The 26,083-nt window shown below is 39.2% G+C and overlaps 1 protein-coding gene across 9 annotated transcripts in view; it reads left to right on the forward strand.

The window, feature by feature from the left end:
- The window catches only part of ZNF536 (zinc finger protein 536), a 314,380-nt gene that overhangs the window by 128,607 nt on the left and 159,690 nt on the right, over positions 1-26,083 (forward strand). For all 9 annotated transcript variants that reach the window (XM_085551816.1, XM_015874058.3, XM_085551820.1 and 6 more), the window contains one exon: positions 22,548-24,719. In XM_085551816.1, coding sequence (XP_085407942.1) covers positions 22,550-24,719 — 2,170 coding nt within the window. In that variant the 5' untranslated portion in view covers positions 22,548-22,549. The remainder of the gene's footprint in view (positions 1-22,547; positions 24,720-26,083) is intronic.

Raw genomic sequence — 26,083 nt, forward strand, 5'->3', positions numbered from 1 at the left:
CTCCCTAAACTTCATTTTAGAGACTGAAGCAGAAGTTGTGAATTTTTGCAGAGCCAAAGTGGAAGTCTGGAATTTGGAGTTAAGTTTACATTTAGCAAAGTTAAAGATGTAGTCAACAACAGAAAGAGGAAGAATGTACCACCCCGCTATCTTTGGACTGCCCTAAAGAAAGCAGTGAATTGTCCATTTCTCTGCTTCTCAGTTTGGGTAGGGAACCCTGGTCACTTGGTTGCGAATAAGCACTACAGGTTCTCCGAGAGGGCTGCTGAGCCATGGCTTTCAGTTCTCTGACCTTGCTGTAGCTGCTTGAATCCTCTGTCGAAAGTGAGCACAGTGCTGATAAATATTCTGCACAAGGTTGGAGGGCAGTGGGAAGTGGGGGGAGGTGGGGTGTTCCTGTAAAAGTACTGGTTTAGTAGCTGCACGATTAGGCTTTACTGTCTGTAGTCCCTACTATACCTCTGAAGCACTTGTATGGAATGGATGCTTCAAATTAAGTATGACCTGGTTGTCCAATCCCAATTACCTAAAGAATCCCTCAATTTGCTTAACAATTCCCTCACAGCTATTATGGCTCTGACTGATTGTCCCCAGGACTCTCTTAGGCTTACAGCTAATGTAATTGATTCTTCAGTAGTAGCCTGAAGGGCCATTTGGCTTCAACTGTGGTCCAGAGCCTTTTTTTTCTCTTTTTTTTCTTCTTTCTTTTTTTTCTTTTTTTTTTTTTTAAATTTATTTATTAAAAAAAAAAAAAAAAAGTTAAAAGAATGTTTTTTTTTTTTAATGGTTCTAGTTTTGGAGGGTGGGAGTGGAGGAAATCATCTGGACATGGCTTGGAACAGCAGTCCTTGCCAGATGGAGAAGCTTTTTCATTGAGCTTTCAGCTGAATTGGCTTTGGGTGGAAAGCCTATGCAGTCTCCAAACCCAAATATGGGAGAATATTTCTGAAAAAGAGCTATTGTGAAGGTTTTATTCTGATGTTTTCAGCTCTTTCTTCTTCTTAGCCTAAATGGTATGAATGTGTTTTTTGTTGTTGTTTTTGCTCTACCTGAATGAATATCAGCCATGATAGATTCCCCATTTCAATTGTGACAAGACTGTAAGTCTTCAAATACTCTCATTCCGAGTGACTGCCTGTATACGGGCATTGATTATTAGCTTTAGGAGAAGGTCTTTGGCACAGTGAAGTGTATCATTTTATCATCATCAAGGGCTAAAATCATAAGAATTTGGCTTAGCCCACAGAAGACTGTTTTAGCTAAGCTGCATTAGCAAAGGCAGTCACTGAGTCTCATGTTGTTACATCAAAATCTTACATTCTAAGGTCCATTCTAAAATTTTTGGACACATGGTTTTCACTGGGGAAAAAAAATAGCAATAGAAACAAAAACCCATAAAAAGTGTTAGCCCTCTTTTTGTTTCCCCACCAGTCCCACAAAGCCATAACTAAAGTATCTTGTGGAGGTAGGAAGATATCAATTGAAAACAGATAACAGGAAATATTTATTTTTTACACAGTGAGTGGTGAACTTCTGGAACTTGCTGCCAGGGGAATTTTTAGAGGCAGACAGCATCAGCAGGCTCAGAAGGGGATTAGACAGATTCATGGAAAACAGCTCAATAAACAGATAATAATAAACAGGTCAATAAACAGCTAAAAAAAATACCATAGCTTTGAGTCATGAAGGGCACTAATTTCCTACGTATCTAGAACCTTAGAATTAAGGTGTTTAGACTCTGCCTTGTTAAGAAAATAAAGAGATGCTCTGAATTCCTTTTTCAAGGGTATAAGTGGTATTTCTAAGCTTCACAGTTCCTGCTGGTGTGGCTGATGAAAATGCTTCATGGGTTTACACCACTGAGCTAAACCAGTGCCTCCTCCTTTTCTCTTATCTTTGATTTCCCATAGAAAGAACATTGCACCGTGTTTGGGAAACAGTAGAGAACAGCTGTTTGAACAGTTCAGTATTAGAAGGAGGGAGGAAGAAAAGAAGGACTGTCTGAACATCAGTCAAAAGTGAAAGATCACCATTGGTTGCTTTTCTGCCTGAAATCTGTAAGGGAGCAAATGAGTTCCTAAACGAATGATTCACTAAAAATGTTGAGTTCTCTAGAGCTCAATCTGTCTGTGACAATGCTACATTCTCATAAATGTCTTCAAGTCCAGAAGTGTATTGTAAGTGTGCCTCTAATTGAGACAGTCTAGGACTTTCCTGAGTATTGGAGCACAGTATTAATGACGCGTGTGCTTAGACACCGCTAACTCCATTTCCCAGACCCAACCCCCCCAAATCCTCCAATAAAAGGATAAAAAAAAATAATGCTGGGCAGGGCAGCAGAGTATATGTTGTCTATATTGCTTAATGCATTTTTAAAAGATGATGTCAACATTAATTACTAAAATGATGTACTTGCCAGCAGAATAATGCACAATATTCACCACCTCACTTCCATGTGTAGCCCATTAATTAATGTCTTTACAAAATGAACCTTGTAAGTAACAATTTGGTCTTGATTCCTGTAAAGTGATTTTGAAAAACAGTGTTCATGTTGAAGCAGCAGACTTGCTAGGTGCCCTTCAGTGAAATGCTCAGCGTACGCTGCTTGTATTCTGGAACACTATTTTACCTGCACAAGGGAACGCCATCTAAAAGACTGTTCATGCTCCTTTTTCACACAGTGAATGTAGAGATCTTAAGAGGATTTCATTATTAGTTTTTTTCAAGGACAGCTGCCTTATCTGTAGGTAGATGAAGTGCTGGAGCAGATCCCAGTAGGTGAGATGGAAGTTGTCCCTAAAAAAGAGAAAGAAAGAAAGAAAAAAAAAACAAAAACCAAACAAGTTATGTTTTCCTCATCTGCTGTTCTTTCTGTACCTGTAGAGTGACTCGATCTGCCTGAGATTTCAAGAGCGTTGAGCAAACCTGTTTGTTTTCTGATGAAAAACCCACTTCAGTTTTCTGTTTAGCTTGTGAAATAGAACTTGTAATAGTTTATAACGTGCCAGTGACCACAGATGCTCTGTCTAATAGAAGCATTAAGCTTGATAGAAAGAAAAACATTTCTGATCATCTCACACAAGCAGTGCTGATATTTAAGTTTAAACTCCTTAAGATATTTAAGATATTTAAACTCCTAATTTAAGAAGGTATTTAAGCTTGTGCTTTGTTTTAGGCAAATTTAAGTGTAAATTTTGTGCAGAGTGGTAGAGTTGGAGGCAGTGGGTGTGTGATGAGGATGGAGTAGCAATATTAATGTGGTTCTTGTTATCATTCTACTTGGTTATCCCATACATTTTTCATTGCCAATATTTATTAAATGGTCTTCTGTCCTGTGTAGGAAGTCTTCCAAAAGAGTTGATCTCTTGACTCTCACCTTTGAACGCCCCCCTCAAGTTCTCAAAGGTGCATGGTACTGAAAGGGAAAATATTTTTCAGAATAGATAGGAACTATCAGTTTGTTTGCATGAGACATCCTATATGATAACAAGAAAGCCCAGTGATAATGTTGAAAGTGATTGGTAAGTAGAAATCATTATGGAAACATTTTGAGGAGAATTATGTAGATATTTTTGATGGTGATCAATGTTAGTTGCTTCATGTAATGAGCAACTAACAGTATGGAAAAATGCATATTTTTAATGAGCATTTTTGCCAAATATTATAAACTTCTAGGTCTAAGTTTCCCGTATATTTTCCCTTCATTTAGGGAAGACACAGAGCTGACTGCAGGTCGGGTTATAAAATAAATGTGTTTATGTTCATTTTGCCGGTAGGTTACTCCTTGCTATTATATAGTTTGTGATTTGAGTAGGCATGGCTACAGCTGAGCAAAAGGATTTAGCAGGCTTTGTGTGTTGAGACTGGAAGACTTAGAATTAGCTGTACCAGTTTTTCTATTGGTATGTGTTGGATGCACGTTTTGCAACCAGTTCCTTTTTTCTGTAGAGATGATTCTCTTGAAGGATTTTGTCCCCTCATGTGGGCATAGTGTATTGCATTTGCTCCTTCCTTCTTCTGGAGATGACATGTGCTTACCTATAATATGAAGCAGATTAATCAGTCTGAATCCAATCTTAGCTTGCTGCATATAGCAAATCCAAAATAAAGCAACGATTTTCAGTGATTAGTTTTAGTCTCTAAAGAAATTAGGAAAATAATTGCCACTAGGAATAATTCCAGTGCATTGTTGTAGGGTTTTTTTTCTGTCTTGCATCAGTCCTCTGATCGATTCCTTTCTGTTGCATAGATGTGTCCCAAAATGCACCGAGTTGATGGTGTCAGTACCATTGGAGGAAGAACATTGTCAGTGAAACAATGCGTGAAGAGCTGGGAACTCCTGGGGAGATTTTTTTGCCATTAAAATTTTTATTTTTGTATTCATTCATAAAACCTTACAGAGCCAGTCAGTAATGTGTAAAGTGGGGCTCCTCGTTCTCCCTGTATTCTGTCTTCATGCTTCATTTCTAGACAGTACTGCTGCAAAGAAATCTATTTTGAGTGGGGAAAAAGAAGGGCAGAAGTCTTGTTGGAGTAAGCAAGAAAAAGTCTGGAATAGTGTGTAGTTAAATGGTGTGTGGCTTATGATGAAATTACGTGTGGGTGGATTTTTGTGCATTATAGTTTAGAATCTGGTGTTATTTGCTTTTAGTTCAGGTGTTTTTCAGGGGAAAAACTTTTAACCAGCCTTAGTTTTTTGTGTATAGTTGCAAAGAATGCAATGAAAGATCAAGGATAAGGGTAAATTAGGTCTTTGCACATATATTATATGTAGTGGTTGTTTGCATCGCTGTGCTCTACAGATCTATGAATCCAAGTTCTGCCCAGAGATCATATGTGGGTATAAATGGTTGTCAGTAACTCAACGTGGGCTTGAACCAAAAATCATTAAGAGTATTGGACTTTCACCAGATTGGTTTTGTTTTGGGTCTGTCGTGCATGTTTTTAAAGCTTGGTATCTCTGCATATCATGGAATCCTGGTCACCTTGTGATTGTTCTTTATTATTTTTGCCAGCCTCTATTCTATTGTATGTTCAATAGGACTTCTATAGCAAAGAGGCCCTAGGGAGAAGTCTTATAGCTTGTAATGAAAAATTTAACTCAGGTGTTTCAATGAAAATCTGCCAAAAGAAACTGCGGTTTGAAATATCTGATATTCTGAACCCAGGCAAAAGACTGCAGAACCTGGCAATAAATACTGATCCAACACCCAGTCTACCAATTGTCAGCTGCTGTATCTGTCTCTGTAGTAGTTCCTGCCTCACAGCACGTGGGAAGCGATATATTAGTTTAGCCCTAATGAAACCAGTGAAATATATCTTCCACTGAAAGCTGTAGTAAGTTTACATCACATTTGCCAAGAGCATGTACACTAAAAATTACTGTGAATCAGTTAACTTGTGCTAACATGTTACTCTGATAAGTTGTTGTGAACCAATTTTCTGATCTTCCGTATCTGTGAATGTAATGCTGAATTTTACTTAACTTTATGTGGTTGTATTTGAGATGAGGGAATTCAGTCTCTTGCTGTTTGTTATTAGCTATAAGAGCTCAAATGAGATCAGAGCTCCCTTGTGTTAGCAGTAGTTCAGCCAGGGGCTTGGGATGTTATTTCAGTAACTTCATCGTTCTGATTTAAAAATGGAGGGGAAAAAATAGTTGCTGCTGAGTAGGAGGGGTTTCATGATCTGAGCTCGTTCCCAGTTAGTGCAAGTTTTTGAAAACAATCACTTTAAAGCAGATTTTCCCCATTTCTTTCTTTCAAAAGCAATGCATTGTAGCTGGTATATTTGTCATGAGTTTTGCAACAGAGATCTGAAAGTCATCTTTGCTGCTCTGACACCATGAGAATATTTTAAACGTGTCAGTATTGTAAGAGGAAATGTGACTAATTGTGTGCTTTGAAAGGGAGATGATTTTTTCTTTGCATTTTTACTCTCTGTTAAGAAATTCACTTCTTTATGAAGCTAAGTTGTGTAAGAGAAGACTCAAATTAGTAATGATGGAAATAAAGCATGTTTTCCTAATGTGTTTGCAGAGCTGTTCAGGACCAACTGAACCTTTTGTGAATATGGCCTTAAGGGCAGGAGGACCTTCGGTTTCATTTGCATAAGTTCCATTTATCCAGTCCCAGTTTTCAAACCCAATCAACTTTTGTGTAGCATTTCAAACTTTGTAATTGAATTGACTTAGTGCTCACTGGGAGCCGGGAATCTGTAGCATGTCTTGAGTTGTTCTGCGTTCCCTGCTGCCTTGCCACAAGGTGCTGGTCAAAATTTCCAGAATGGTGATTCAGTGTTGGTTACCCGTTTGGGAAAGATTCAACTGCTTTATAAATTAAGCCACACGTGGTCGGTTTTAAGAAGCCTAGCATTAACGGGCTACCAGTTTTCTAGTCTGATAAATGAGAATAATAGTGGTGGCCAAGTGTGCAGGTCAGCTGAGCTGCAAGTGTGCAGTCTTGAGGACTTAGGCTCTCCATCGAGAATTTCAGAGAGAAGCTTCTATTAAAGTGCAAAGTATTGTTATTATCTTTGTCCTTTATGCATTTTTAAATAGTACATGATAATCATCTCTGTGAACTCTTAACTATTCATAAAGGTGACTGTCGGTTAGAGGCCTGAACCAGTACTCCAGATCCAAATATTTAAAATGATAGATCATGCTGTAACCTTCTGAGAATTATTCATTATCTTATGTAGGAGGAGTTTCCTTGCAAAAGGTAGGCTTTATAAATGAGTGATAAGTGGGGCATTTCATTGCTCTGTTGAAATAGTAACATTCAAGTAGAGAAGAGAAACTTTGCCAATTGAAAGTCCTCTTGGAGGTCTGCCTCTTGAAGGCAGGGATGATGAAGGATGGTTGGACTCTTCGTCTTCATTCTGCCTGGTGTATCACTATTGGGTTGTGACAAGGGAGTGACTCCTTATGGGACCCTGTGTTGTCTTAGGTTATGTCCTTTCCACTCCCCTGAAAGAAAGCTCAAGGAATTATATGAAACTACAATGAGGTAGAGAACTGCTTTCCCAGAAACACAAAAGTTAGAAAAATTTAATAGCAGCGTAGTTTGTGGCTTAATAGAGCAACGGCCTAGTTAGTTTAATACACATAAAACTCTAATTTGCTAAGGACTTTCCAAAGATTCTTGCTACTGAATGTCCTGTGGCCACTTTTTCTTTCCTTTGATTTTAACCAGGATATTCTGGATTTAAGAAGCAAAGCAGCAGAACTTTCCTATGAAAGCTGTAATGAGAGCTGGCATACATTGATAATTAATATGTGAATCAGGTGTCCAGTTTTGACCTCTTGCTTATCAGCAATGAATTCAAATCCACGTGCTTCTCAGTGCACAGTAGATGAATGCAATCACAAATACTAAGTACCTCATGTGTAAGGGGCAGAGTGAAGGCAATAAATCTGGGCAGCATCCTTCCTCCTCATCACGGAGAGACTGTGGGGTCTTTGCACATTTTCCCAAGGGCTTGCCATTGTGAGAGCACTGCCTGTTGTCGAATGTGGTTGTGTCCTTTTGGTGTTCAGCAGGCCTTGCCGCTCTGGGAAGAGCAGCCTGTACTTACATGCACCAGCAGGCTCGCATCGTTTCAGAGAATTTCATTCATGCTGATTGAGGTAGATGCTGGGCTCTTTCTTTTAGTTTATTTTAGCCTTTTGGTATGCAGAGTATTCTTTGTTAATCTTCCTTATTTATTTAAATGTTAATTGGTCCTTGTTAATTTTGTTTTCTGTGCTGAAAGCCAAGGTCAACAATGAGTCCTTCCACGTTAGCTCTTAGCCTGATTACAAGGTAATATAATGCATCTTGGAAAAAAAAGTAACAAGAAGCTTTCCCTCTGTTTTTAATGTAACCTTTGTGCTAGGTAGAGGTTTGGAGGTTGAAAGAGAGAGAAAATGTATGTTCAACGTAAACTGAAGGGTTTTATTGATTGAAAGGGACTGCTAAGTTAAAAGACAGTTGTTGTTAAAGCAAAATATCACTTGACCCCAAAGAGACGGGCAATTGCAGCCCTGGGGTAAGGTGTAACAACTGCTTTGGGTATGAGAATGCTAAAATGAGACCTGAAAAACAGATTTTCCCTTCCACTTCTCTTTGCATTTCCAACTTTCAAACTGCTGTTTTTGTTACTCTAAGTGCAGTCTCTTCGGAGAACTCCCTTGTTTTTGGCTGGAATGGCCATTTTATGACATGAAAGTAACTCTTTTTTTGGTCTAAAACAGATTCTGTTCCATGGGGCAAAACAAACAGAGCTATCACAACACTTTAAATAGTAATCAAATATGTTTTTCTATTTGTATTCAAAAGGGTGGAGAGGTAACTTGACAAGATGAAAGAAGGAACCAGATTTGTGTATTCCCCCCTTTCCCCGTAACAGGTATAGAGTTTCAGAAAAGACTTCAAGGCAAAAAGAAAAAAGCACAGAATATACTGTTATGGTGTTATTTTTGTCTTTCATTTTTATGACAACTTATTTGTACTTAAAGGAATCTTTCCAAAGAGTTAAGAAGCATCATTAAATAAAGACTGTGAAATGTGCAATATGGCTTATTTATTTAAATGTTAATTGGTCCAACGAACACTTCTAATTAGCTCTATATTTGCTTAGCAAAAAGTTTTACAAATTCCAATTGTGAAAAGCAGCTATTTTGAGCTGGTAAGCATGTTGCAGAATCAGCTATGATTTTTCTATAGTTCTCAGCCCTTGAAGGCACAATTTAATTTTTCATGTATGCATACTAGCAACGGTAAACACTTGCGAGTGTAAAGAACCTTCTTTAATTAGCTGCACAACAATTAAAGGATTCACAAACTAAATTGAACCCTGTCTCTGTGCTTACTAGCTGAATTCTACCACCTGTCACAACAGCACTTTGTTCAATCTGTTATGCAAAATCATTATAGCAATATAGCTGAGGAAAAAAAAAGAGAAAACAGCAATTATTTCTTACTTTTCTCTTGAATGGGTTATTTTGGGTTATACTGATGTCAGGTTCATTGAAGCTAACCTTTTGAAATCTGTAACAGCATAATACATATATGGCAGGCTTAGAATAGCTGGAAGAATATTTCGTTTTACCCTTTTTAAGAGCAAGTAAGGCACATCCTTAAAGTATGGTACTTTCTCTGATCATTTGAAAAGAAAAGCCAACTGTGCTAGCTCCTGCAGCAGCCTGTTATTTTTCTTCGTCAGACAAAAAAAAAATAAAAAAAATGACCAACATCTAATAGTACAACATACTCTTTTATTATTAAAGCTTGTAAACTGATGTGAAAAGTAGTTTTAAAAACACCACTGACTTTGTAAATTGGGGAAGAGTGGCACTTCTAGCTTCTTGCCTTCTGACATTTGTCATTATTCTTCAGCTCTCAAAGGTATGATAGTTGATAAATTGAACCCAGTCAGAGTTTTATTTACTTATGGGCTAACTTTATTTTTCCAGAAGCGGTTGGAGATTATGTCTCCAAATGATGTTTTATGTCTGTGCAGAAGAGCCCCATCTCTTTCCCATTTCTGATTGCTGGTGGACGTGCAGGGCTGTACAGGGGCATGGCAAGTCCTCACGGTCCCTGTCTGATGGGAGTAAGCCCCCTGACTGTGGCTGCAGGCCCATCCCAAACCTCGGGCACCATTTAAGCTGCTTGGTTTCTTGGTGGGGTGGTGGCCCAGCTACCTGTCCTCAGTCATCTTCCTGTTGATTAAGGATAGGGAATAGGTTGAAGTCTGAACCTGTTCCTAGCAACGTAAAGGGCCAGCTGTTGTAGGAGGCTGATTTTTGGGTGGGAGGTGGGACTGGGGCAGGGGACGAGGTCTGCGGCCATGGCTTTGGTTACCTGCCCTCTGCTCCTGGTGCAGCTGCCTGCAGAGAGCCCTCTGCTGCGTCTCGGAGTGCCAATTCACTTTTCACATTCCAGTTAAAATTCCCAGTGAAACCAGCAGTGAGCTGGTTGTGTAAAGAGGCCGCATTTGGTGAAGAAGAGCTGTTTATGTTTCTCTTTGTTGTGCCACGAAAGCTGACAGGAATGTTCCCATCGCTGCCAGCTTTCATGCAGGAGAGGTACAGGTACGTTTTGTGCGTGCACCGCCACAGCTGAGGAGCTGAAAGTTAAGCTGCCTGCTGACAGTTTCCTGAAATCATATCAATAACATATTGTTAGCCCTCGTGATTGAAGCTAAAAGAGGCTGCTGTTGGATAAAGGATACATGATACGGGTATTTCATAAGCGAGGGATATAACTGAATAACTCTGCTCATTCAAAGTACTTACATTTTTTAGAGTATAATTTTTATACCATTGTCCGTTTAGAATATTTTTGGAAAATCTGGGAAGAGAACAAAGAAGTCCTTCAGAAAGTGTGGTTTCTTTTTTTTTTTTTTTTTGGTAAAAAAATGTCACTAGGAAAATAAGAGTCAACAGTGAAAAGCTGAGCAAGGACTTCATTTTTGTTACTTAAAAATAATATTACTTAATAATAGTAATAAAAAAGAAACAAGGAAGCCTGATGCTTTGATTAAATATGCCTTAAATTCTGAGATAATTTTGTGTTTGAAGTATGAGAAGCCACGTTTGCTGTATGTCCCCCTCACTATTTCTCATATCAAATAAGAATAGCTGGTCTGAAATGGAAAGTAAAAGAGAAAAAAAATAAATAATCATATGTAGCATCAGTCTGTTTGTAAGTAGAGGTGCACAGCACAGGGAGAAGGAAAGAAGGAAAGCAAATTTCTGTTCAGGCAGTTGAAGTGATGCCTGTGTGAGAATTGTGTGTGGGAACTCCTGAACGTTCTCAGTGCTGGGGCTGTTGGTGCTCAGTCTCAAATCCTGGGGCTGCTGTCAGTCATGGGAAGGATCTTGCTCAGGGCTGCACCAGGCCAGCACAGCCTGTTAAGGATATATCGCAGCCAGCAGAGACCATCTCCCAGCTGACTTTGCAACCGTAATTGAACTTGCCAGTGTCTGTCATGCTGTGATTGCATTTATCAGACTTCCTTTGTCAGCTTGGTTGCCACTCACCTATCGGCTGTGATAGGTTGTCTTTCCAGTCTTGGGCTCACAACATTGCAATTAACATCAAAATTGTTTAAAGGATTTTTGTCCTGCAGATAGCTTTGAAATATGTTATTGTACTTTTGTAACATTCCTCCTCCCCCGTATTCATCTTTCTGCTCTGTATCTGCCAAGTTTCCAGTGCCCTTTTTATTAATGATCAAAATGATTGTGCCCAGATAAAACAGGGGTGCCTAAAGCACGCTCAGGGCTAAGCTTGCTGGGATCCTAAGGTCACGCTGCTGTTGCATTGAAGCATACGTACCATCTTACCGCAATCAGTGCTTGCATCTCTGCTTCCTTTGATACGAGCGCTGCGTGACCGCACTGTTCCTGTACTTGATCTTGCAGTACAGTGGTGGGAGGAAATTCCCTGTTCGTGCACCTGCTCGTACCTCACAGGATTGAACAGTACTGTAAAGCTGCAACCCTTTTTTTTTTTTTTTTTTTAATGGTCACTTATCTGACATTGTTTGCACTTCCTTGGCTTTACCATGGAACAGTTATGATGGTTTTGCACCATTGTTCAGGGGAAGAGGCAGCATTATTGTGCTGCAGAACAATCTGTCATAGATAGGTAGAGAGAATTTAAAGAGCAGCAAGGGAAATACGGGGATATATCCCCAGCTCAACTGCTTTTCGTATAGGTTATCCTGGTTGGGACTGTCTTTCTGCTGAAGATGTCATCAGAAAAAACAAACCAGAGTGATTAGGAGAACTGACATTGGAACTATTTTTTCTGTTCTCTGAAATTACATTCTGAAGAACAGTTTGTTTTGTGCATATTTCCTGACCTTGGTTTAGATATGATTACAGCGGTTGTAGAATCAGGCTGATGTGTTGTTGTGGTGTGCAGTGACTGCTAGCTGTACCCTTCAAGTCTAAACCATGTCTTGGTGTGAAAGCATCATGCAAGGTGCTAGATGGCTTCCTGAGTTACCAAACCTGTGCTTCTGCCCATGCCAGTGATCAATTAGTAAAGTTAAATGGCAGCAGTCATAACGTATCATTGAAAGTATTCACAGGCCAGATAAAAGGCATTTGTGCTTCTGAGGTTTTACTTTTCTTGACTGGTAATGAAGTGTATTTTTTCTATCCTTACTCTACATTTGTATTGTTTCCTCATCTATTTTGTTCCACTTAATTCTGCAAGGCATTTGCTCTTTCTGTTTTTCTGGAGAGCGCAAAGTATCTGAGTAATGTTCGCTTTCTTTTTCATTCTTCCACCTGCCTCACAGCATCTTCACCTTTCTCAGCTTCATCTTCCACCCCATTAAAGTGAGGCTTTCTCTAAATTTTCATTTTCCTGGAAATCAGTGTTAAAAATAGCTAATTAAAGTCACTTTTATGTAAGAATGACTGTTGCCCTCTGAGTTGCAAGTCCATGTGTTACTGGGAGAAGGAAAGTAAATCAATTGGGATGAGGGAGGAAAGTGTAGAAGGCAGAAACTAGAGATAGAAGGGATTAACAGCTGAAAATCTCAGTCATTAACCATGAAAATAACCCTGCAAAGTATTTTAACAACAACAAAAAAAGATTATGCTGTCATGAGTTAAAAACAACAGCCTTTTCATTAGTCAGTTACTTTTGGTAGAAGAAAGCTATCTAGAGTACTGGACTAAGCAATGGGAGTCAGAAGTTCTGGATGCTGTCCCTGGCTGCTTCGCAAAGAATGTGCCATATATTTAAGTGAAGATACATGGTGATCTTTTTCCTAAGTGAGATGTGGAATTGATCAATTAGGAATACTCATCTCAATGGTACTGAAAGCTGGTCCCGTGCTGGCCTAGGAAGACATCTGGGTGCACTGGTACTGGGCAAATGAATTCTGATTTTTCAAGTGATTGTATTTATATGATGTTAAGCTGTTGGCCGTTTCTGTGTTCAGCCAAGGAATTTGTAGAAGATATCTTCCCTTCCTCTCACTGTGTAGCTCACAGCTTGCTCAGATGAGCCCACAGTTCTTGGAGCTTTACAGAGTATGGGGTATGACCCAGTGTGAATTGATATTTGGGGCAGTGTTGTACTGCTGCAGAACTCTTCCCTGTTGTGCAGTGTAGCTCTTTGTACTTTCTATGTGTATGAGGATGGAATAGGAGAGATTTTTTTTCTTTTTTTTTTCATGTTGATCTGTCTTAAGAAAAAGGAATGAAGAAATTTACCTTTTAATTATCCTCTTGTTCTTTCTTCTCCTTTGTTGCCAGCTCAGTGCCTCTGGAGGTACGATAAATGCAGTTGTATTATATATGCATTTTGAGAATATATACTTTGGATCAGATATGATCCTGTTCATCTCTAAAAGGTTATGTAAAGCTAGTGTATTCATCCTTCCTCTTCCTTTTCTGCCTTTGATGAACATGAAACGTTTTCTTAGGCACGTAATTCGCACTGACATCACCAGAGGTAGGCCTTGTATTCAGGGATGCATTGTTTTGTCCACTAACTCAATAGAATGCACTTTGGAGCATCCTTAATTATCCTACAAACCATTTTGTGATTATGAAACCAAATACGGTGTGCATGTGGCTGACATCTCTGTGATATTATTTGGAATGCTACATATTTCTGTTTCAAGTACACATTGGTTAAAGACTTTTCAAAATGTTTTCTCAATTAATTCTATACTGGATACATCCTTTACCCTCCTCCCCAAAGCTCTTGTAAGTATTCAGTTTTTCTTCTGTACACAGATAAGGTTGGATACAGGCTCTTTTATTTGACAGAAAATAGGCTAACCTTTTGGTCTTTTAAGTCCTAAAACTACAGTTGAGTGTACAGTGTCTTTCTATATAACTGGGTCTTTTGTTCCACTAGAGAAAATTACTGAATTTATTAGGGAGCTTTTTTTTTTTTTGTTGGGTTGTTGTTGTTTTAGAATAGTTTAACTGCAGCAGTCTTTACCTAATACCCTGGGATTGCAGGGAGGTGATTAATGTGAGTTAAAGGATCCCTGTGACATGGGACTAAAGGGCAGAATTACTTTGTTGTTGTTGAGAGTCCCACTCGTACAATTTCATTTCTCCCCGAACCAGATTTTCGTTCTTTTACATGAAGTTCAACTCTAATTGGACCATACGCTTCTTGTTGAAACTCTTGCTATTCAGCAGTAGCCTGTTTCTGCATTTTCATTAGGAATGTATGTCTTTGTCCCTTGAAATCCATCTATTTATTGCAGTGACACCTACTGCTGAGAGAGCTGATCCGCAACAGGATCGGTTGCTGTTAAACTTGGCCAACAAGCAGCTCATGACTCAACCAGCAGATGTTTCTGTGGCTCAGGTCAGGGGGAACTTATGGACTCGCGTTTTTTTCCATTACTCCTAGCATTAAATGCCAGAAAAGTCAACACTAGGTACAGGCAGTTGACCCGACCAGTAGTAGGAGGAACTGAACTGGGGCCCCTAGGATCCACAGAGACCAAGGCATTAGGCTGTTGAGCCACTGTGCTGGCTCCAGGCCAGTAGTTTCAGACAACTGACTATCTGATTGCATGCCCGGATTTTTGTAACGATTTTACATACTTATTTGATGATTTGTATCCAAGCTTATGCTTCTGACAGGTGCCCTTGTGAACAAAATCTCATGGGCTATCGCATATGAATATTTCACAATCAATCATACTTTGATCTTTGGGACATATGTGCATTTGACATTATATTTAGTTGTGTGCAAAATCTAAGTCTAAGCCTTTGTGAAATGAAAATAAAATCATCAACCCGGCATTACAGTTTGGGATTTAAATTGTTTCAAACTATGATTCGAGTTCTGTGGTCTTAACTCTTCTTTCTTCATCTCTTAGTAATCAGCGCAGAGGGCCTGATCCTCCTACCCTCCCCCAGCTGCAATGCACTGCCTTTTATTGGAGCTTGCCTGTGTGAGGAACGCAGGATTAATAGGGTCAACGTTATGGATATTTTAATATTATATAATGAGCTAGAGAATAACAGATATCCAGTTTGGTACAACGTCCTCAGATGAGAATGGAAGATTCCGAATTCATTTCATACCGTAAAAAATGACAAAAAATGAAATAATAAATATGCTTTGCAAAGACTTCCAGGCATTTTATTATTTTATTTGTGCTGTGTGATACTGGAGTGGATCGTTAAAAGCTTAATTTTAAAGTTTCTTCAGTCTCAGGTAGATGCCAGCTAGATTAATTAAAGTGAGTGATCAGATAGGAGCTACAGGAGATTGATCAAATTGGAGAGAGTTTAATCAGTTGTATACATTCCAAATTACATGAAAATAACAAATTTACTTCTAAAAATGCTGTTTCTAAAATAACAGAAGCTTTAGTTTAATGAAGCATCCCACAAATCAGGCTCCCATTTGAATTTAGGTATTATTCTTATCTTTACTTTTGTCATCAGGAAAACACTAGGAAAAATAAAAAGGATCAATGCTTACAAGCTAAAAAATAATGATCCCAGATGCAACCAATGCTTGAAAAAAAAGCAGGATTTTTTTTTTAAGCTACTGAACTTTCAGTACCAATTATTTATCTTTCTCTTCTTTGCATCTGACTTCTTAAGTATATGCAAGTGAAATAGAATACATAAGAAGGAAAACAGATTTTGCTAAGTCACATGCAAAGTAGCAATAAATCAAACAGCTTGTCTGCATTCTTCTAATCTTTCTATTCTAATCTGCGAGTGAGATTTATAAATGACCTCTCCTCTCCTCTCTGCTAGCCTTCCTAGATTGTGATCACAAGCGGTTCACAGTCCTCCACTCCATGGGTGCTACCAGCTAAAGACTGCTCTGGTGATTCATCTTCTACTGATCAGTTATCAGTCTGAAGCACTGTGCTAGCTAGAAAGTAACTTACAGACCTAACAGGTATTTTAGAAAGCAACTGTCCTCGTCAGTTTGGATTGCAAGCAGTACAGCCTCAGCAAACAATTTGCTGTCTGTTAATGACTTTTGAAACATGGAAATCCCTGTGCTAACCCTTCTTTAAGACATAAAAACTGTCGTGGAATGAGTCGGTTCCATTGTTACTAATGGAGTACTTTGTTTTGAAGTCAATAAGTAGCTTGTTTAAATATCATCGCTGCAAAGCTGCTTCAGTTGTGTTGGGTGTTGCCCTGCTGCCTCTCTGGCAGTGTGGCTGTGAGATGGGTGCTGGCAGGTGGCTGCTCATCCGCCTACTTCCAGCTTGGACACCAGGACAGCGGTCGGGTCAGGTTGGCCTCAGGCTTTGTGCAGATCCTGCGCAACCTGTGTTTGGCCCAGGTTTTATTTAAATTCCTAGAAGTTTCATGTATGCCTGAGTGTGTGGTAATGGAATTAATAGAAGTAACTGATTACTAGGTTAGCCTTAATAGTAGCTAAATAAACACAAATAGGTAGGACTTGTTACCTGTAGGCAACTTTTCTCTTAAGGCGTTCTGCTATACTCCAGAAAACCATGAATTTCTTTGATATAATTACGTGATAACCCAAGGAACAGGACACCTACTTAATCAACCAAATAGAAGAATAAAAAAAAAAAAAAAAAAAAATTGAAAAGGGAAAACCGCATTGAGTTCATTGGACTTACTCTATTTTACTTAAGTACAAATGAGAACAGAATCTGGCCTAATGTTTATTCCATTTCATCGGTTTGGGTAGTGCTGTCCTGGTGGTATTAAATACATCTGATCTCTCTCCTTCCCTTCCATGCACACGTTTTTGTTAAAATTTAACTATTTACATCTGTGTCTCTTAGTATTGCCTGCAAATCAGTCAAAGAGGAGTAGGTCATCTGTGCTGCTCTACTGTTTATATATTAATCATCTGGCAAATAAACCACTCAGTATCCTACCCACCTCAGTAATATTTGTGATGTAATTTGTTTGGATGCCCAAATGTCACCAGCGTTGATTGTAAGAGACGAAAAAAAATGTACTTGCTCAGCACACCAAGCTCTGGGCTAAAATGTAAGCATGAAATCTCTGGTTTATTTTTGTAATAATGTTTACAGCTGTTTAATGACCCTGAAAGGGTTCAGTAGTCTGGTGTTCTGTATTTCTTAACAGGAGTGTATTATGCTTATAACAGCCTTAGTTACACAGTTTCTGCTGCAACAATAAGAACAATATTTTATAAGAATACAATATATATTCTGAAGTTTCTCAGTGATACCTCTTTATGAGTTGCTAGGAACTGATATTATCTGTATTGGAGTATTTAGAATTTGTCAGTGGACCACAAGATAGTGTAGATATGTACATTTTTCTAGCTGGAAAGATAAATGCCAGGTCTGTATTCTGAGAGCATAAGTAACAGTATGTGTAACTAACTGCTCGGAGGATCAGGGCCAGGGCGAGCTTGTTGTCTAAACACGTGAGCTTGTAAAGCATTACTTTGCTTACTGAACTGTAAATCTTTTAACTAACCTAATCTAAGCCATAATAACAGCACAACAGTGTTTTTGAAATGACTGTTTTCTCTACGGCAGCGAAGAGGGAGATGCTTTAGTGTGTGTCCGGTAGGAACGAACAGGTGTAAATGAGAGCTGAATGTGGTCCATCTGTTTACAAAGATAACAGGTGTGTGGATGCATGTATGTATAGGCACACAGATATGTGCATGCATATGTTTGCATGTGTTTGTAGGCATATATTTACATTTCAACTATTTTTTGTTCTACTTGCCATCTAATTTTTTTTTCTGTTTTGAGCAGAAGGAAGCCAAGCTTCTCACATTACATTAATGTAGTTGTGATGACAGGCATTTCTGGTGTCATAATTGGTTTAAAATTCCAGTAATCCATTTGAAATAGTTAAATAAAATCCGTGTGTTCCATTGAAATGGCTGAAGTCAGAACTTTCATTATTGATCTCACAGAAAATAGTCTAGAGGGCAAAAATATGACTCAAATCACAATAACTATTAGTATCATCAAAGGGACTTGAATGTCTCACTGTACTTTAATGCAGGGGGTGAGAGTATTTTCATAATGCATGTATCCAGTTGTGAATTTTGTCAGCTGAGGACCCGCATCATAGAAGTAGGGAACTGTACACCCTGTGCTGAGAACAGCTGTCCTATGATGGTTCGTCAGCTTCTTGTTGCAGACTTTTTCCTGCTGCTGCTGGAGCAGAGGGCTTGTTTGGGTTAGGAAGGCCACCCGCGAACAACTGATACCAGCGTGCACGGACTTGGGGGAATGTGTTCTTACAAAACACTGGAGATAACTAAAGGTCAAAAATAGACCATATAAATTTCAACTTATTTTGAATTTCTTAACAATCTCAAATTTGATTTGTAGTTGAGTTTGTAAGCATATATTAACTGCAAAGAACATCGTGCTTCTGTTCCCAGAGTAAGAGATGGCAGAGCGTTCTGTGTTTTCTTTTTAAGAGACATCGGAATCAAAAAAAGAGTGAAGTAGATTATATATTTAAAAACAGAAGGCTAGACACATCAGCATTCAAGAAACACCCATAAGTGATCCTTAGTCCTTAGCATCTCCTCTTTTTTTTTTCTTTCTTTTTTCCTTTTTTTTCTTTTTTTTCTTTTTTTTTTTTTTTTTTTGTCAAGTAGAGGAATGGGGAAATTACAAGTATTCCGATACTTTTCAGGTTTTCAGTGGAAACAACGCTTTATCACAGGCACAAATGTATTGTGTATAAACTGAATAGACATTATTTTTCCACTTGGGTAATTGTGAGTTTTGAGGAAAAAACTGTGGAAAAATAAAAATCACTTTGAGTATAAATATTCAGATGGTAAGTGAAAATTATGTTGTGGTATTGGAGCTTCTTGAAAGTTTGGATGGCTGTGATTCCAAACAGATTGCTTGAGCCAGGCTGCTTTGTAAGGCTTCGGCTTTTATAGAAGTTCATTATCCGGTTTTCCTCTCTCATGACCTCTTCCTAGTCGTGAAGAGCATGGAGAGCAGCAGCTAGAGGTTCCATGGGGCCCTTTGTAACACCTGGGATAGCCTGTCTGGTTAGAGAAACAGGCAGGGATGACAGATAAAGAGGGAGAGGGTGAAGTTCCTATTTTTTTATTATATATTTTTTTTAGAGAAATCAGCAAATTAAATTGGGTTACCTAATTCATAATGGAATGACTGATGAAGAGGAGTTTTATTTCTGTCTTGTGTGTGGATAGGAGATGGGATTTTGGTAGGTTTTGCTGCAAATTGGCTGAAGAATACCAAGATTCTGACTCATGTAAGACCTGAATAGATCCCAAATGCACTAACACAGGAGGAGAGATTTCACATGGAAATACTTTTGAGTGCCATAATTATACTGTGCAGCCAAACCAGGTGGAAGTAAGACAAAGAAGAGATGATCTGAGCCAGAGGCAGGAGACAGAAGTACAAGCAGTTGGGGCAGATGAGGGTGGGAATACATTCTGAGTGAAGATCTCTAGCATTTTGAGATTGCCAATAGCTGGATCCTGGTAACTGAATGGCTGATCAGAGAGTGTGTGGCACTTAGAGGAGGTTGTTTCTCATTAAATAGCAGCTTTGCTGACCTTTTTGCATATTAAGTCTAAAATGTGCAAAATTTCTAGTGCCAAGAGATCAGCTCTGAGAGCTGATGTAAAAACACTAGTTCTTAAATGAAATTTATTTTTTTTAATGTAAAAACTCTAGTTCTTAGATGATGTTTTTTTCTCCAACTTGTCCTAAATTATATCTGTGTGTTTTCTAGGTGATGGAAAGAAAATGTTAGAAAAAGTTGGGTTATTCAAACTGTAACTACCACTAGTTACTTTACTGTACTTTAATGAAGTTGTATTTGAAGAAGAGCTATAAAATAGCCTAAAATCTCAACCACAACTCCTCAGTCCAAATATCTGTAGGTTTGAACTGATGCTTAGGGTTAAAAATCAGAATTAATAATCTCCACTGGGATCTGTCAGCATTTCCAGGCTTTGATAGAGCATAAAATGCTAAAATTAACTATCCAAACCTTCCTAAGCATATAAAGGCACAAGTTCCCATTGAGGTCAAGTGAATAAATGAAATTTAGACTGCATTTTTGAAGCTGTTACATAATAATGGTAACGACAACCTAGAAAGACTTTACCAACCCCTCTTCAATATATGTATGTGTCTGTACATGTAAAGTGGATTGAATTCTGGGTGGTACTGTGTGGATCCAGGAGTTGAACTCAGTGGTTTTTGTGGGTCATCTCCTACTCAGGATAGTCTATGATTCTCTGTTTTGTTTAACTGGCAAAGAGAAGCAACACTTGCAGTATGTGCAGTCCAGACAAAAAGTGTATTTCCACGTTGTTGGTGGAGATTATTTATTTAACGGAGTTGAGTAGAGAGAGTTTGAAATCTCAGTCAACTTCAGGCAATGGTAGGCCTACACACTACGGCTCTGTTAGATGTTCAGCTAATCCTTTTGAGCGTGCAATTTGATTTGTTTCAAAAATTAAGGAAGCTTTCAAAATGTTAAAAGAATGCGTTTGTATGTACCCACACAAAGTAAACTTGCATGAAATGCATGGTCCTGGGTGACCTCCTGACTTGACCATGTTTCCCTACCTTTGAAAATTAGACACTTGAAGCCAAACCTAAGCACAGTCCTATAGCTTATGCGTTTAAGCCTTTTCCTTTGACATACTCCATCTAATTAGTATTTTATAAATAATATCATTGAGAGTGTATAAATAATGGGTCCCTGACACAATACCTGCAAGTGAACAGTGTTGAAGTTTCCAAAAAATTTGCTTACACGTCATCAAAATTTTGTGGGTTGTGTTCATCTTGAATACACATGTGAATGTCTATTTCCCCCCTTTTTCTTGCAAGATCACGTAACCTCATTCATCCAATCGAGAACTAAATAGGTCTTCTCTTGGAGACCACCCAAGCTTTTTTAAGGCCATCGTCCTGCAAAGACTTTGTCACGTGTAGAACTTTGCTTTCAAGGGTCATCCTTTGAAATCCACTGAACTGCTCCTGTCAGCACGGTTGCATGCATTTAAGGTATATACCAGATTTGAGCCTCCAGTTGTCTAGCAAATGTTGTCCAATATGAGGAATGGTGTCCACCTGGAGTGTGGAAGGCGGTGTAAGTGCTATTGGGTGAAGCCCAACAGAAGGTTCTCCAGATTAACTATTCAATAACGTATAGACTTCAATAATTTTAGTAGTGAGTAATGTGTCATATCACTTCACTGAACAACACAGATCTTAATTATGTTCCACTATAACCTTACAGCTCATATTTTTTGAGAGTTATTAATGTAGAACTTTTTATTTTATTTTAGAATTTTACAGATACATTATTTCTTTGCAGTGTAGAGAAGTGGCAAGGATAGAAGATTATTGTGGACAATTATGCAGACCAGAACCAAGCACTTGTGTTTAACAAACAGCTTTGAATTCTAATTTTCCGCAGTATACATAGTGTGGGTACAATTTGTAGTCATTACTGTGTATTAGGAAAGTTATTAAAATTCTTAAACTTGTTGAGGCTTTCCACAACACCTTCCCCAGATTTTAATTGGTTTTATCTAGTTCCATAAGAGAGCTCTTTAAAACAAATCAAAGTGCCTTAAATCACACGTTTTACCCATCGAAGGACAGAGATATTCCTCTGTAATCTGGCAAGTTTTCCTAAGAAATGAAATCTGAAGGTTCTCAATGATGAATTAGGAGACTTGGCAGCAGATAATTTATGTGCCTTTTGATGGGCTCAATTTCAAAATGACAAAATAACAATGTTTTGTAACAGAAGGGTTAAATCTTAATCTCAGAGGTTTACAAAGCTGCTAGTCGCAGTCTCCTTAAAATTTAATATACCTCGTTAATGCTTACTTGCAAACACTGAAGGATTTTTATGATTATAATCATGTGTTACAGCACCTAGTACTGTTTCTAAGCAGCATACTAATCAGCTTAATGAGATATTACTGCACTTTTTGTTGACTAAAGCAAAATCCCTTTTATTGTTCTAAAGCTTGTCCTTTACTTTATTTTTTCCCAAAACATTATCTTGTTTTATTGTACACCAGTAAATATCATACCATCGTTTTTTGTCAAATCATAAAACTATCTTTCTCATTGTAGAACGTGTAATATATAGAATATGGTTAATGGAACTGAAAGTTACAAATGGATTTTTATTTATTTATTTTGCTGGCTTTTCTGATGGAAATGGGAAAGATGCATAACGTTTCTTTTAGTATAGATTTAGAAATGTAAACAGGTGCAATTTCACAAAAAGAAAGACAAGGGAGATGGTAAAAGCTCTTGCCCCCTCCGTAATAATTAGATTTTGAAATTGTGGCATAATTTTAAATAGTAATTAATGTTTATCAGTAAACACACAGAATGATGAAAGCACATACATGATCACAATTGCGTAGCACAGTTGGCATTTAATACACTTTTTATGGTTTTTACACTAATTCCTTTGCATTGTTATGGGTAGGTAAAACAGAAAATGCAAATTGTATGTCAGCGATTCAATGCTTGTAACTCTTTCACAGTCTGAATCTAAAATATCTTCTGATTTTCAGAGATGGAGGAAGCTAGTTTGTGCCTTGGTGTTTCTTCAGCTGTGCCAGAAGCTGACGCCCATCTCAACAGCACCATACTCAATGGGCAGTATTCAATGAGCCAGAAGCTGCACCAGATCACTTCCCAGCTCAGTCATGCCTTCCCGGAGCTCCAGAACAGGCAGAATCCAGAGGAGAAGGCATCAGCACCGCTAGAAGACAAAAGCCACATGTCCATAGCGAACCAGCCCATCAGCAGTCAGATGGCACTGTTAGCAAACCAGCTCAACAGAGAGGTTGACACCAGTTTGAATGGGCGTGTAGATCTGCAGCAGTTCTTAAATGGACAAAACCTAGGGATTATGTCTCAGATGAGCGATATAGAGGATGATGCCAGGAAAAACAGAAAGTACCCATGTCCCCTCTGTGGAAAGCGCTTTCGATTTAACAGCATCCTGTCGCTGCACATGCGCACTCATACCGGAGAGAAACCATTTAAGTGTCCATACTGTGATCACAGAGCAGCTCAGAAAGGCAACCTGAAGATACACCTGCGTACTCATAAACTTGGAAACCTCGGCAAAGGCCGTGGAAGAGTCCGAGAAGAAAACAGACTTTTACATGAGCTGGAGGAGAGAGCAATTCTTCGGGACAAGCAGATGAAGAGCAGCCTCTTGCAGCCGAGACCTGATGTGAAAGCACAGCAACATACTCAGCCAATGCCTCTCACAAATTGCAACTTGTCTGTGCCAGCTAATCACAGCACACCTGATATTTCGAACCCTGTTCCCTCTCCAAAGCCAGTCAGTGTCCAGGAAGAAGTTGTTGCTCAGACAGCTGGGTTCAGATGCACATTTTGCAAAGGCAAGTTTAAAAAGCGAGAAGAGCTGGACAGGCACATAAGGATCCTGCACAAGCCTTACAAGTGCACCCTGTGTGACTTCGCTGCCTCGCAGGAAGAGGAGCTGATCAGCCACGTGGAGAAGGCTCACATAACCGCAGAGTCAGCACAGGGCCAGGGCTCCAATGGGAATGGGGAGCAGTCCACCAATGAGTTCCGCTGCGAGGTGTGTGGCCAAGTGTTCAGCCAAGCCTGGTTCCTAAAAGGCCACATGAGGAAGCACAAGGATTCCTTTGAACACTGCTGTCAGATCTGCGGGAGGCGATTCAAAGAGCCTTGGTTCCTTAAAAATCACATGAAAGTTCACCTGAATAAGTTATCTGTCAAGAACAAATCTCCTAATGATCCTGAAGTACCTGTCTCCATCAGCAGTATGTCCCAGGAAGCCCATGCAAACTTGTATTCGAGATACCTGTCCTGTTTGCAGAGTGGGTTTCTTCCTCCTGACAAAGCGAGCTTAAGTGAACAAAATCAAATCTATAACAAAGGAGACATGCCCATGAAAGAGAAAGAAGTCTTGGGAAAGCTCCTTTCACCCATTTCTGGCATTGGCCACGGTATTGCTGAAGGGGATAAACACTCTTTATTGGGCTGTCTCAATCTGGTGCCTCCTCTGAAATCCAGCTGTATAGAAAGGTTACAAGCTGCCGCCAAAGCAGCAGAGATGGATCCAGTAAACAGCTATCAGGCCTGGCAGCTTATGGCAAGGGGAATGGCCATGGAACATGGCTTTTTGTCTAAAGAGCAGCAGATACAGCGCAGCCATGAAGACACTTTGGCAAATGCTGGAGTTATGTTTGATAAGGAGAAGCGGGAGTATGTGTTAGTAGGAGCAGATGGCTCTAAGCAGAAAATGCCTGCTGATTTGGTTCACAGCACTAAAATGGGCAATCAGAGAGACTTGCCAAACAAACTAGACCCTTTAGAAGGCGGTAGAGATTTTTTGTCACATGGTATGAACCAGGGACTCGATTACAACTTACAAAGTCATGGAAACGTAAAAGAAAAGCCAACTGAATGTCCGGACTGCGGGAGGGTTTTTAGAACATACCACCAAGTGGTTGTGCACTCCAGGGTCCACAAAAGAGACAGGAAAGGAGAAGATGAAATAATCCAAGGGAGTCTCGATGAACGTCGAGGGTCTGGCAGCGATCAAGAGTCGCAGTCTGTCAGCAGGTCCACAACCCCAGGCTCCTCTAACATTACTGAAGAAAGCGGAGTAGGTGGGGGTCTCTCACAGACGGGGAGTGCCCAGGAGGACAGTCCACATCCTTCCTCGCCCTCCTCTTCAGGTATGATGTCTTCTCCTTCCCTCTCTGCACTGAAAACGTAGTAGCACTGTTTGAAATCACAGCAGCAGTTGTTTATGCATTCTCTGGTTAGGTCGTTTTCTAACGGTCCACAGAGACGCGGTGTTATACTCAAGAACATCTGTGTTTGGGTTCCCTCAATGCCTTCGAGGTTAATTCTCGGTTCACCCTCTCTCCCCTCCAAGGGCAGGTTTCCTAGCCTTTTAGCTGTCATTTCAGCCATGCCACCGGCAGCAGCATGCAGGGTCTGTGTGTGCTCCAGTGGGAGTGTCACAGCAAGGGCCTCTTCCTCCACGTTTTGGAGGACTTTTTGTTTTCCTCTTCTGTACATGGTGTCTCTCTTGCAGACCTTTCCCTCCCCTCCATGTAAAAGGTGGAAGAAAAGTGCCCTCTTTGAGCTCTTGGTCAGAGAAATATGACTAATACGGAGTGTGTTGGCTAACCTCAGTGATTTCCCTCATTCCCACAACTGTATTGGTTGCCTAGCTGAAATATTTGCATGCACCTGGCCACCAGATTGATTAAAAGGAGATTCAGGAAATAGAAAGCACTAACTTTTTTACAGTCTTTTAACTTATGTGTGCGTTTTAACACGTATGAAACCTTCCACTTAATTTGCATCTATTTGGAAGTGCAAGAAAAGTAGAAATTGAACTGAAACATTTTAATTGAACCGTATGTCTTGTTAGCTTTCTGTGTATAAAATGGAAAAGCAGATAATATTTCTTTGGAGATGTCTATAAAATATTGAGCTTCCTGGTACAATTTTTAAAGTTACTAGCCTATGACTGCTGAAATAAAATCTCCAAGTAACAACAGGTAAGATTTCTGGCCTCATCTATATTTCCAAAGTCACTTACTAATGGATAGTAAATTGAAAGTTATATCTTCAGCCCTTTATAAAGAAAGCACCTCACTAATACTGTAATCATTCTGCAAGTCTAACAACAGAGGAAATCATGCCATAACAAATACTCTGTTACTAATGGCAACATTGATTTCTGCAATCAGCCATTAAGTCTAGAAAATGAAAGACAGTTTGAGGTACCTTAAGGCATTACGTTGCCCACTGTTAAAGAGCTGGTAGCAGGCTGTGGAGGGTAATTCTTTGTAGTTTTTTTTCCCCAGTTTCGATAAATATTTTAGTATTGGAGGCAATTCGCTGTTACAGTTATTAAGTATGTGCCAGTTTATTTTTGTTGTTCTTGTCATGCTCCAGTATACTCTACTTCTGAGGCCAGATTAATATAAAAATAAAGTGTCGGTTTGCTGGCTTATTACAAACCAGTAAAGAAATTGTTAAGACACATAAATCTGCACTCCACATTCCACAGATTCCTATAGTA

This window comes from Coturnix japonica, chromosome 6 (genome assembly GCF_054131305.1).
Source record: "Coturnix japonica strain WE chromosome 6, WE-NBRP24, whole genome shotgun sequence".
Taxonomy (NCBI): Eukaryota; Metazoa; Chordata; class Aves; order Galliformes; family Phasianidae; genus Coturnix; species Coturnix japonica.